Genomic DNA, 13859 nt, shown 5'->3' with positions numbered 1-13859 from the left:
AAACTATGACAGAGAATTCATTTTAGTCAAGGGAATAGAATGTACAAGGCTTCCTTAGTATAGTGTGTGTGTGTGAGTGAGTGAGAGAGAGAGAGAGAGAGAGAGAGAGAGAACACTAAAGGCTGCGGCTTCTTCTTCCTCTTCCTGTTCCTCCTCTTCCTCTTCTTCTTTTGGTTTGTCGAGACAGGGTTTCTCTGTATAGCCCTGGCTGTCCTGGAACTCACTTTGTAGACTAGGCTGGCCTCGAACTCAGAAATCTGCCTGCCTCTGCCTCCCGAGTGCTGGGATCAAAGGCGTGTGCCACCGTGCCTGGCCCACTAAAGGCTTCTTATATGATATATATGACTCTATATATGAGCAAGAACACTGGCAAAAATATTCAGATTTGCAGAAATCTGGAGAGCATTATTAACAACCCCTCATTCCTGCCCTGTATTCAGTAAGAGCTGTGAGCTTCATTGTGTTTTGTTGGAAGTAGACCCATTTAGTGTGGCCTAGTGAGTCATAGTTATTTGAAACACTGAGGCAGGGGGATCATGAATTCAAGGCCTGCTGGGTCTCTAGAGAAAGTTCAAGGACAACTGAGTTAGACTACAGAGACCTTGTCTCGATATTTTTGAAAAGGTCAGGTATGGTACTACATAGCTTTAATCCAAGGATTTGGGAGGCAGAGGCAAGTGGATCTCTGGAAGTTCAAGTTCAGCCTGGTCTACAAAGTGAGCTCTAGAGCCAGGGTTTCATAATAAATAGAGAGACCTTATGAGAGAGAGAGAGAGAGAGAGAGAGAGAGAGAGAGAGAGAGAGAGAGAGAGAGAGAGAGAGAGAGATGGGAGGAAGGAAGAAAGAGAGAAAGAGAGAAAGAAAGAAAAAGAAAGGAAGGTAGGTTGGTTAAACAGTTAGGATTCCCTCAATAGGATAATGTTAGCATGTATGTTCAATACCCACTCCTGTAAAATAAATACATTCAATGAAGTTACAGGATACAAAGTTAATATGTAAAAGTAAATTGTATTTCTGCACATGAGTAATGAACAATATGATAATTAAATTAACATAATTATATATATATATATATATATATATATATATATAATAGCATCAAAGGGAAACAAATTAAGAAACGAAATGTAAAAGACTACAAGTCTTATATATGGGAGTGGAGCTGCCTCTGGGTGTTGTCCAGACAAAGTGTCTTAATAGATATTTCTTCCAAGAAAAATACACTCCTGTGTCTATGTTGCTGGAAATGAAAAAGCCTAGGATCTGGATCATTTGTGTGCCAAGCAAGTTTTTAACCACTGAGCCATACCCTAGACATAAAGAAGATGTATAATGACCAATAGGTGCATGCAAAGATATTCAGGATTAACAGCCATTAGGGAAATAACAAAATGACAGTGAAAGACACCTGAGGATCTACGAGGATGTTCATAGCTAAAAAGCAGAGCGCATTTGTTGACAAGGGTCAAAGAGACAGAAGTTTCCTACTGCTTGTAGGAATGTAGGGTGGTACAACTCCTCTGGAAAGCAGCCGGGACAGTTCCTCAAAACATTAAACAGAGTCATCCTCTAACCCAGAAATTCCACTCCTAATTCTATACCCAAGATAACTAAAAACACATGTTCTCATAAACTTATACATGAATGCTCTTTGTGTTAGCCAAAGATTTATTCCTGTAAGAGTGGATAAACAAAATGTGATACTTTCATAGTTAAATATTACTTGCCCATAAAAAAGAATAATAAATATAACATGAATGATACGAAAACATTATGGTAGATGAAGGCAGCTCATCTGGCATGAAGTCATTTATAGGAATGTCCAGACAGGGAAATCCACAGACAGTAGACTTGTGCCAGGGAAAGGGAGGGAGCAGTGGGCAGTGATTCCCAGGCAGGATGAAGTTTCCGTTGGAGATAATAACAATGTTCTGGAATTAGACAGTGGTGATATTGGCATAAAGTTTTGAATATATGTCAAACCACTGCAATGTGTACTTTAAAAAAATGAATTTTATAGTGTTTCAACACAAATTATTAGGGAAAAAGTTCCCCAGGATATACAACTAGTTAGTATAGAAGTTATGATTTGAAGTCAGTGTCCATGAGTTTGAGGTCATGTGTTGTTAAGCCTTGCTAGGCAACCGGGGCCCCTGGGAACTGTCTCAGGTACTCACAGAATGGCTTCTTCTGGGGGGTGCTTAGGGCACAGTTAGTTGGGTGTCTGCTGTCACTAGCAACTGACATGGACATACATTCATCTCAAAGTGACCCAAACAACTGCGACCCTGTCATGATGACGATTTTATCACAGTCTCAAGCTTGTGTGTCTGGTTCTGTCCCCTCCTGGGTAAAATCATTTCCACACAGTGCTCCAGCTCCTCCATGGCTGTGTGTGGGGCTACTTGGGAAAACACAGTAGCAATATTGCTTGGGCTGAAGGTGGATATCCATTTCTGCTTCTTGTCATAGGTATTAATAAGAGTCCCAGAATATCCTTTCCCTGAAGTCTTTAAACAGGGCAGATTTTCTCCTCTTTGGCTCATCTATTTACCTGTCTAGCAGCTACTTAATCATTTAGGTTCTACTCATCTATCCTTCTGTAAACATCCATCCATCCATCCATCCATCCATCCATCCATCCATATACACATCCATTCACCCATCTATTCATTCATACATCCACCCACATATCCATCCATCTACTCATTCATTGTCATTCTGCTCAACCCTTCCAATTCATTATGGCTCTTCGTAAATCTGTGTTTTAGAGAATGAGCCAAGTAATTACTTTTTCTAAGTCTTCTATGAATTTATAAACTTGGAGTCTTAATGGGATGTGTGGATGGTGGAAATATTTGGCAGTCATGAAGACCCAGTCAAGGAGTCCCAGGCAGTTTCACAAAAGCTGAGTTTCCCTGCTAATCTCCTTTCTTTTCTTTGCTGTAGAGCAAGTCATCTTCTCCCAGAGGACTTGAAAATGTGCAAGCTGTGCAAGCTCTCCCCTGAGGGCTCCTCTGCACAGCACAGCCCCTTTCATCACTAATTCAATTTATAATCCTGGGGAAGAAAGTTCTCCACTTATTTTTGAGATGGCAAAAAAACAAAGCAAGCAAAACAAAACAGTCACAGCATGAGGCAGTCCTAAGGCTTGCTATGTTGAGCTATTATTACTTTGGGCTCCTGGGCTGCCCAGCTGCCTCCCATCTCACCCCTGGCCATTCAGGCTTAGCTGTAGGACAGGCCTAAAGGCTGGCTGGCTGGCTGGCGCCTTTGAGTAGGCTGCTTAGAAATGCTTAGCTGGGGAGTGGCAGCCAGAGAGGGAGAACTGTAGTCTCAGGCCTGCCTGCCCCGCTGCCTCCGAGAGCGCGCCAAGTTCAGACTATCCTTCCCTCTGCCTCCATCCAGGAGTCCCTCAATCTTCCTGGCTCATCCCATTCTTATTGGTTTCTTTTTTCAGAGCCAGCCCAACTTCTGTCTCTTTGGGACCTTGACACCTCTTGATCCCACAGCTATCCAGTCACTAAACACACATTCACCACCTTCTCATGTTGAAGCCAAAGACAAACAAGACTCGGCACCTGCCTTTATCCCCCGGAATAGGGAAGACAGATAAGAAAACAGTTACAGGCTATGCTGAGCACCCATGACTGCTCTGACTGGCTCTGCCCATGGAGGCTGGGGGCAAGCATTGTGGAACATAATTTCTTCGTGCTTTCTTGATGGCGTGTTCTGCCTTCCAGCTGGTGGTAAAGGGAAAGTCTTGTTGCAGTTTGCCTGGCTTTTCTAAGCCTCACCTTGAAATTAAATAACCACTGTAAAAGTATTAAGAATTGGGACTTGTACAAAGTGGTTATTACGAGGGTCTTCTCTCATAAGTAGATCAGTGTTGTTCTCTCGAGACTGGGTTGGTTATCATGGAGTGGGTTGGTTATCGTGGAGTGGGTTGGTTATTGAGACAATGTGTTTCTGGTAAAAAGTCTAAGTTCAGCTTCATACAGGCTCCCTTGCCCTTCCACCTTCTGCCATAGGCCATGCAGCAAGAAGGATCACAACAGATGTCACTCCCTTGAGCTTGAACCTTCAAGGCTCTGGAATTGTGAACAAAGAAATCGGTGTGCTTAGAGGAGACCAGTCGGTAGTATGAATAAGCAAAAGAAACAGCAGCAGCAACCACCTCCACCTCCTCAGCCCCCTCAGATTCCAGAAAGTTCTGCAGATGGAGAGCCAAAGCCAAAAAAGCGGAGGCAAAGGAGGGAGAGAAGGAAGCCTGGGGCCCGGCCAAGGAAGCGGAAAACCAAACGAGGAGTTCCCATTGTAGAACCTCAAGAACCGGAGATCAAGCTAAAGTACGCTACCCAGCCACTAGATAAAACCAATGCCAAAACCAAGTCTTTCCCCCCTTACATCCATGCAGTAAATAAGGGTGAACTTGGAGCTGTTTGTACAATAGTCAATGCTGAAGAAGACAAAGAACAGACCAAATTGGTGAGGAGCCGGAAGAGTCAGAGATCTCTGACCCCTTCCTACAGCAGCACAGGAAGCAAAGTGCTCCCAGCTTCATCCTTTATGCTGCAGGGGCCTGTGGTAACAGAATCTTCTGTAGTGGAGCCGGTGGTTTGCTGTCTCTGTGGCAAGGGGGCCGGTTACAGTAACATGGGTGACCTCTATGGACCCTTTTATCCCCACGATTATCCAGCCACTCTTCGGAAGAATCCACCTCCTAAGAGGTCCTCAGAAATGCAGAGCAAAGTCGAGGTTCGGCACAAAAGCGCTTCTAAGGGTTCTAAAACTGACACTGAGGAGGAGGAGCAACAGCAGCGGAAAGAGCAGAGGAGCCCGGAAGCTCATCCTAGGTACAACCTGCGCCTGCGCTCCCAAGACTCTGGTGGAGGTTCTCGGTCCCATTCCAGGGGGCGCCCTCGTAAGAACGCAGCCGCTATGGGCAGCAGTAAAAAGACTGTTTTAGACACAAAGTTCTCTGTACCTACCACTTCAAAAGGTACTAATAGTTCAAAAACTGACACTCAGGAGCAACAGCAGCGGAAGGAGCAGAGGAGCCCTGCTGCTCATAGGTTCAATCTGCGCCAGCGCTCCCAAGACTCTGGTGGAGGTTCTCGGTCCCATTCCAGGGGGCGCCCTCGTAAAAACGCAGTCGCTAAGGGCAACAGTAAAGAGGCTGTTTTAGACACAAAGCCCTCTGTACCTACCACTTCAAAAGGTACTAATAGTTCAAAAATTGACACTCAGGAGCAACAGCAGCGGAAGGAGCAGAGGAGCCCGGCTGCTCATAGGTTCAATCTGCGCCAGCGCTCCAAAGACTCTGGTGGAGGTCCTCGGTCCCATTCCAGGGGGCGCCCTCGTAAAAATGTAGCCCCTAAGGGCAACAGTAAAGAGGCTGTTTTAGACACAAAGCCCTCTGTACCTACCACTTCAAAAGGTACTAATAGTTCAAAAATTGACACTCAGGAGCAACAGCAGCGGAAGGAGCAGAGGAGCCCGGCTGCTCATAGGTTCAATCTGCGCCAGCGCTCCAAAGACTCTGGTGGAGGTCCTCGGTCCCATTCCAGGGGGCGCCCTCGTAAAAATGTAGCCCCTAAGGGCAACAGTAAAGAGGCTGTTTTAGACACAAAGCCCTCTGTACCTACCACTTCCAAAGGTGGTCCTGAGTGGGAGTTACAAATCCCTGAACGACCTCTTGCTAGCAATGAATTTTGGGTCCATGAGGATTGTATTCTCTGGGCCAATGGAACCTACTTGGTCTATGGCAGGCTCTATGGCCTGCTGGAAGCGCTGGAAAACGCCAGAGATGTGACATGCTCCCACTGCCAGAAGGCTGGCGCTACTCTGGGCTGCTACAACAAAGGCTGCACCTTCCGATACCATTACCCATGTGCCGTTGATGCAGATTGTTTGCTGAATGAGGAGAATTTCTCGGTGAGGTGCCCCAAGCACAAGGTGAGACTGCAGAGACGAGAAGGTGGTGATGGACAAACATGACAGAACGGAATCCTCCTGTTGTGCAACCATACCTCACTCTGCCCAACCCTGCACCCCCGCTGCGTCTGCCTAGGCTAGCACTTCCTATGTTCTCACGTCACACTCAAACTGGTGACACCACAGGAAAAAAAAGATACAAGATGTTGGAATGGCCATTTCCGTGGACACAATCTCCATTGTGACATGTGGAGGAGGGGGAGGGGTGGGCTGATGGGGAAACGGGGAGTTAAAAGGGAGGGATAATATATATCTATATAAATAAATTTTTATTAAACTAATAAAATTTATTTTAAAATATGCAACTCAGTATTGACATTTTAAAGTCATCAAAATTATAATAGTTAAATGATTCTTAAATATACATGATATCTTCTGAAGCTAAAAGTAATATGCACTCAACCAGTTTTAAAAATCTATTTGGAACATTAACATGATAGAAGTAGGAAAAAAGCCTCTTGTGAAGTCCTCTATGAAAGGAAAGTGTGACAAGTTCCTGATTAGACAGAAACTGTTCCATCTCCAAGGGAAAATAGACAGTGTAACTTTGGCTTCATAGAATGAATTGGGTAGTGATCCTTCTGTTTCTATTTTGTGAATAGTTTGAGGAGTATTATTGGTATTAGGTCTTCTTTGAAGGTCTGATAGAATTCTGCACTAAACCCAGCTGGTCCTGGGTTTTTGTTTTTGTTTTTGTTTTTTTTTTTTGGTTGGTAGACTTTTAATGACTGCTTCTATTTTTTTAGGGGTTGTGGGCTGTTTAGATGGTTTATCTGATCCTGATTTAATTTTGATACTTGGCATCTGTCTAGAAAATTGTCCATTTCATCCAGATTTTCCAGTTTTGTTGATTATAGGCTTTTGTAGTAGGACCTGATGATTTTTTTTAATTTCCTCAGTTTCTGTTATTATGTCTCCCTTTTCATTTCTGATTTTGTTAATTTGGATACTGTCTCTGTGCCCTCTGGTTAGTCTGGCTAATGGTTTATCTATCTTGTTTATCTTCTCAAAGAACTAGCTCCTAGTTTTGTTGATTGCTTGTATAGTTCTTTTTGTTTCCACTTGGTTGATTTCATCCCTGAGTTTGATTATTTCCTGCTGTCTACTCCTCTTGGGTGTATTTGCTTCTTTTTGTTCTAGAACTTTCAGGTGTGCTATTAAGTTGGTAGTATATGCTCTCTCCAATTTCTTTTTGGAGGCACTCAGAGCTGAGTTTTCCTCTTAGCACTGATTTCATTGTGTCCCATAAGTTTGGTTATGTTATGCCTTCATATTCATTAAATTCTAAAACTCTTTCATTTCTTTATTTCTTCCTTGACCAAGTTATCATTGAGTAGGGCATTGTTCAGCTTTCATATGTATGTAGGCTTTCTGTTGTTTTTGTTGGTACTGAAGAACAGCCTTAGTCCATGGTGATCTGATAGGGTGCATGAGATTATTTTAATCTTCTTGTATTTGTTGAGGCCTTTTTTGTGACTGATTATATGGTCAGTTTTGGAGAAGGTACCATGAGGTGCTGAGAAGAAGGTATATTCTTTTGTTATAGGATGTTCTATAGATAGCTGTTAAATACATTTGGTTCATAACTTCTGTTGTACTGTGTCTTTGTTTAGTTTATGTTTCCATGATCTGTCCATTGATGAGAGTGGGGTGTTGAAATCTCCCACTATTATTGTGTGAGGTGCAATGTGTGCATTGGGCTTTAGTAGTTTATTTTATGAATGTGGGTGCCCTTGTATTTGGAGCATAGGTGTTCAGAATTGAGAGTTCTTCTTGGTAGATTTTTCCTTTGAGTATGAAGTGTCCTTCCTTATCCTTTTTGATAACTTTTGGTTAAAAGTTGATTTTATTCGATATTAGAATGACTACTCCAGCTTGTTTCTTGGGAACATTTGCTTGGAAAATTGTTTTCCAGCCCTTTACTCTGAGTGTCTTTCTTTGACACTGAGGTAGGTTTCCTGTATGCAGCAAAATGTTGGGTCCTGTTTATGTATCCGCTCTGTTATTCTATGTCTTTTTATTGGGAAATTGAGCCTACTGATGTTAAGAGATATTAAGGAATAGTGATTGTTGCTTCCTGTTATTTTTGATGCTATTTTTATGTTTGTATGGCTATCTTCTTTTGGATTTGTTGAAATAAAATTATTTTCTTGCATTTCCTAGGGTGTAGTTTCCCCTCCTTTTGTTGGAGTTTTTTCATCTATTGTCCTTTGTAGGGCTGGATTTCTGGAAAGATATTGTGTAAACTTGGTTTGGTCATGGAATACTTTGGTTTCTCCATCTATGGTGATTGAGAGTTTTGCTGGGTATAGTAGCCTGAACTGGCATTTGTGTTCTCTTAGGGTCTGTATGACATCTGCCCAGGATCTTCTAGTTTTCATAGTCTCTGGTGAGAAGTCTGGTGTAATCCTGATAGGTCTGCTTTTATATGTTACTTGACCTTTTTCCCTTACTGCTTTTAAGATTCTTTCTCTGTTTTGTGCATTTGGTGTTTTGACTATTATGTGACGGGAGGAATTTCTTTTCTGGTCCAATCTACTTGGAGTTCTGTAGGTTTCTTGTATGTTTATGTGCATCTCTTTAGGGAAGTTTTCTTCTCTAATTTTGTTGAAGATATTTACTATCTCTTTAAGTTGGGAATCTTCACCCTCTTCTATACCTATTATCCTTAGGTTTGGTCTTCTCATTGTGTTCTGGATTTCCTGGATGTTTTGGGTTAGGAGCTTTTTGTGTTTTGCATTTTCTTTGACTGTTGTGTCAATGTTTTCTATGGTATCTTCTGCACCTGAGATTCTCTCTTCTATCTCTTGTATTCTGTTGGTGATGCTTGCATCTATGACTCCTGATCTCTTTCCTAAGTTTTCTGTCTCTAGGGTTGTCTCCCTTTGTGATTTCTATATTGTTTCTATTTCCATTTTTAGATCTGGGATGGTTTCATTCAATTCCTTCACCTGTCTGGTTGTGTTTTTCTGTAATTCTTTAAGGGATTTTTATGTTTTCTCTTTAAGGGCTTCAAGCTGTTTACCTGTGTTCTCCTGTATTTCTTTAAGGGAGTTATTTATGTCCTTCTTAAAGTCCTCTATCATTATCAGGAGATGTGATTTTAATCATAGACTTGCTTTTCTGGTATGTTTCGGGTATCCAGGACTCACTGTGGTAGGAGAACTGGGTTCTGATGATGCCAAGTAGCCTTGGTTTCTGTTAATTGCGTTCTTGCCCTTGCCTCTCGCCATCTGGTTTTCTCTGGTGTTAGCTGGTCTTGCTGTCTCTGACTGTGGATCGTCCCTCCTGCAAGCCTGTGTGTCAGCACTCCTAGGAGACTAGCTCTCTCAGGAAGGAAGTTGGGTATGGAGGCACTGTGGCACAGCATCAGCTTCAAGCACAGATAGAAACCAGAAGGATCCTGCCCCAGGCTGCTCCTCAGTTCCTGTGACCTGAGGGCTCCACATGGGTCCCCTCTGAGCAGAAGTGGTGGTCTTACCTGTGCTCACAGTTGTGCCCCGCATTCCTGGGAGACCATAACTTCCTGGTGGTATTTGGGTATGGAGTGCTGTGGCACAGGATCAGCTCTGACACAGATGGAACCAGAAGCTATAAATGTATTTTTAGTCTGGAAAGACTTTGTTTAAATGACAGTCGCGCTATCCCTTTTGATTCTCTTTTAAAGTTATCTAGCTAACTCAAAATTTGTTCCAATGACAATGAAATTTAAATGTGAAATTGAACTGAACAAACTCATTTCATAAAGGATGGGGTTTGGCTTTGATCTTTAGCCTGTCTCACAACAATTCAGTGAACACTAGACCCAGGACTGAAAGAGCAGACAAATGACAGCCACCCTTCCCTTGGTCAGAATTTGTCTTACAGGGGAAGTTTGGGGGAGGGGGCAGAATGGGGATGGTCATCTTCAAAAGTGCAGGGAATGATGTTTAAACACAAAAATAAATTTTTTCTCTCCAGAAAAAAAATGGTGTGCTTTATAAATGATCACCTGTGGTATTCTGTCATAACTCAGATAGGCCACAAACACATCCATGATGGCTGCATCCTCATGCCCTTAGTCTTTGTATATATTCCTCTGTTACTGCCAGAAAGATTTGACTAATGAGACCAATCCTTTGCAGAGTATCTAAATAACAACTAGCTGAGTCAGAGGCTTCTCTTGGGCTGAGGGAAGAGTACAGTTGAGAGGTCATCTGAGATGTCTTTGAGTATAGTCTTTAAGATTGTCCAATATGATCAGCCTCCTGAGGAGGCCTGTGCTTGCAATGCAAGCTGCCAGGAACCACTTCTAAGACAGGTTATTTGACCCTTCTGAGAGATAGGTCATTAGATCCCAAGAAACAGTTAATTCATCATCATAAAGAAGTCAAAGAATGGACTCTGCTTGCTCCTAACAAAAAGTAAAGTTGAGGATCTGGCTAACCTCAGTTACCTGCCCTGACATCTTTACCCCTCCAGCAGCTTTGCTGAGAAAGAGGCCACTCTGGGCTCGGAACAAGGTCTGAGATGTTTGATCAGGATGTCATGGTTCTCAAACAAAACTGGTCAAGGAGACTCTCATCGCCAGGACCTTCCACGATGGACCTAAAATCAAATGTCTTTTGCTTCTGGGGTATCAATGGCCTTCCCACAAAAGTAAGACTCTCAGAGGATGGCTGTCTTCTTCCCAGAAGTGAAGAGAAAGAAAGCATAGCACTGGGTACAGGACCCTGGTCCCTAGTTTGTGGATGTGGGATGACAGGATGCTATGATGGCGCTGAGCTGCTGGCCAGACACAAATGCTGATTGGCTGCTCTACAGTCCTGTGTCTCTAGGAAGAAAAGCAAAGCTTCCAGAAGGGTGTTCCTCAGAAGTTCAGCTAACAGTACCAGAATTGAGGTGTGCAGGAAACCACTCCAATAAATACATTTTGGGGACAATCTCCAAATACCTCTTAAACAGACTTTCACTTATGGTTGATGGAGTCCCTTGGTTATTTTATTTCAGTTCTCTGATAAAGGGGAGATGGGATTGTCCTTATTTCAGGGGTGAGGAACCTGATCCAAGAACTTTTGGGTATCTCAGGTAGCTGTGGATCTCTCTCTCCTGTAGCTCATCCCTTGGGGAGTCTGACTTATAGCACGTGTCATACAGTCTCTATTCACAGAAGACCTGTGTGGACCTATGCAAAGGGACCACATACTCCCTAGGAGGCCCTGACCCTTGAAGCCACTTTCCTTGCAGAAGCAGAAGCCATGCCAGCCTCATTGGATACACTGGCTCTATGATCCATGGAGATCTTGTGAAAAGAGCTTTGGGATTCTCAAGTTCTCTCCGGTGAGGACTGGATGGCAGTAACGTGAGCCTGTTCACATTAGAACATATTCCTCCTGTCCAGTGAGGGGAAATGGTAATGGTGTGCTTTGATGGGGCCTCCTACACTTGGAAATACATTTGGGTTTTGTATTTTAAATGTTCATTGTGAATATTCATTATACATGGTACTGTGTTATGTAAGGACATTTTCTTACAAGTGTATCTTATATTTTGAGCATAGTCTACCACCATTTTTTGTTTTGTTTCATTTATTGAGCTTGGCTGTTGAAACTTGGTTTCTTGTTGAAACAGGGGTTTGCTTCACAGCTCAGGGTGTCCTGGAACAACATTGCCAGAGCTGACCTTGAGTTCATGATTCTTCTGCCTAGGAGATTTCGGGCATCTGCCGTCATATTTGACTCACTAGAAAGTTTTTTGGAAGAGTCTGTAACCAGCCTCTACAAAACATGGTTTTATGACAGTTTCTTAACAATTAAAGATCAGATGCCTCCAAAAAATTAACATCAGCTTAAAAAAAATAGTTCCAGCCAGGCGGTGGTGGTATACATCTTTAATCCCAGCACTTGGGAGGCAGAGGCAGGTGGATTTCTGAGTTTGAGGCCAGCCTGGTCTACAAAGTGAGTTCCAGGACACCCAGGCTACACAGAGAAACCCTGTCTCAAAAAAACAAAACAAAACAAAACGTTCCTGGGCTGTGGAAAGGGCATACTGGGTGATATGCAAGCAAACAAGAGGATGTGTGTTTACCCCAGCACCCATGGAAAAAGCCAGATGTGGTGGCATACTCATATAAGCCCAGTCAGTGGTAGAGGTAGAGACTGGTGCTGACTGGCCATAGAGTCCAACTAATCTGTGAGCACTGGTTCCAGTAAGAGTCCCTGTTTCAAAAGCTAAAGAAGGGAGCAATGAAAGAAGACATGTGCCATTGACTCTCTGACCAATAACCCTCCCCGAGGCCTGCACATACACACGGACACCCGTCATGCATGCCATCAGAGTTAACTTTTCCTCTCCTTTTCTCTTCTGTGCTCAGTCAGCTACCTCCGGATACTTATAAATGTAGAGTTATAATGTCTTTTCCCCCACCTGAAACCACTCTAGTTCTTCTCCATGACAATCGAATGTGTCCTGGAGGATGTGAGTCATAAGGTGGCCTGTGTCTTTCAAGATTCTTCTGCTTCTGCTCTGCCATGCTGTCCTGGGGCTATCATCTTTGCTGCTCTGCTATGCTGTCCTGGGGCTATCATCTTTGCTGCTCTGCCATGCTGTCCTGGGGCTATCATCTTTCCTGGGATCTCCTCTCAGGGTGGACTGAAAACCCCTGGAACCATAAGTCCAGATATACCTTCCCTCTCCTAAACTGTTTCTGTCTGGTATTTGGCCACCATGACACAAGAATAACAAACACAGCCCCTTCTGTCCTCACCCCAACCACAGTTCCTCTGCCTCGGGGGCTTTCAAATTCACCCCAGCTGTTGTTCGGGGAGAGCGTGAGGACAAAAGGACTCCAAGCAAGCCGTGATGATGGATGGCCATGCAGGGGGATCTGTATTATGACGGAGCATCCTTTCTCACTGAGATATGCCATTCTGAGGAGAGACTTCAGACGCAGAGGCACAGAGCCAGGCCAGCTGTGTGGAGCTGTACTCCAGCCAAGCAACTGAATGTCTGCTTTCAGGCGGCCTGAGGAGCTGTTACAGTCCTCTGCCGCGCAGGGCCTGCCCTTCTCCTCCAGTGTCTAAGAAAGGTCACAGGGAGAAAGATTCTTTAGTGCTAGTGTTCCACATGTGGTTCCAAATCTTTGTTTGAGAGCCTGTAATGAATGTGCTTGCTTATACCCGTCAGCCTTGAATGGAGTTGTTCAAACCTCTGAGAACACTAAAGGAAATCCACCCGAGAGGGACCCCTTCTCTGTCAGCAAGCACAGCAATTGATTAACCTGGTGTGTACATCAACTGACCTTCTTGTCTTCTTCACTTGCCATCTTCTCTTTGTGTGTGTGAGTCTGTGTGCATGTGTGGGTGTACGTGTGCATGCATGCATGTGGATGTGAATGTGTGTGCGTGTGTGTGTGCAAGTATGTGTTTGCATACATGAACATGCCCGTATGCATGCATGTGTGTATGTGTGCATGTTTGTGAATTTCTGGGCTCTGAGCCCCTGGCCTGGATGCAGTTTCTTTGGTTCCCTCAGGAGTGAGAGTCTCCCACAGGCCGCACTAAGACCAAGGCTGTCCAATCAATCAGGCTAGTTCCAGCTTTGCCTTGTGGTTTCCGTCAGGATGGTGCAGGGGTGATCACTGTTTTCTTCTTCCTAGGGCCCAGTTTCATGTGGGCTATGCAACTTCTGTAAAAGGACTCGGACCAACCAGTCTTGGTGAGATTCACTGTTTCTGGAGTTCCCACCATAAAAGTGTTACTAGTGTAGAATAAGGGAACTGACAGCGTCATTAAATCAGCATGTGCATTTATGAATATAAACATCCCAGCACAAGAAAGTCCAGTTTTAATATCCTCTGAGTAAATACACCTCTTTTTCCTTAA

At 43.7% G+C, this 13859-nt stretch overlaps 1 protein-coding gene across 1 annotated transcript; it reads left to right on the top strand.

The window, feature by feature from the left end:
• The first annotated feature begins 4097 nt into the window (after positions 1–4097).
• On the top strand, positions 4098–6053 carry LOC110309782 (transcription factor 20-like). The gene is made up of 2 exons (XM_021182520.2): positions 4098–5011; positions 5102–6053. The coding sequence occupies exons 1-2, from the start codon at positions 4144–4146 to the stop codon at positions 5998–6000; spliced, it is 1767 nt and encodes a 588-aa protein (XP_021038179.2). The 5' UTR covers positions 4098–4143; the 3' UTR covers positions 6001–6053.
• The last annotated feature ends 7806 nt before the right edge of the window (positions 6054–13859 follow it).

Source organism: Mus caroli, unplaced genomic scaffold, assembly GCF_978045245.1.
Source record: "Mus caroli unplaced genomic scaffold, Mus_caroli_1 scaffold_12, whole genome shotgun sequence".
NCBI classification, from domain to species: Eukaryota; Metazoa; Chordata; class Mammalia; order Rodentia; family Muridae; genus Mus; species Mus caroli.
The sequence above is the reverse complement of the archived record's forward strand: the minus strand, read 5'-3'. Positions and strand labels throughout refer to the sequence as shown.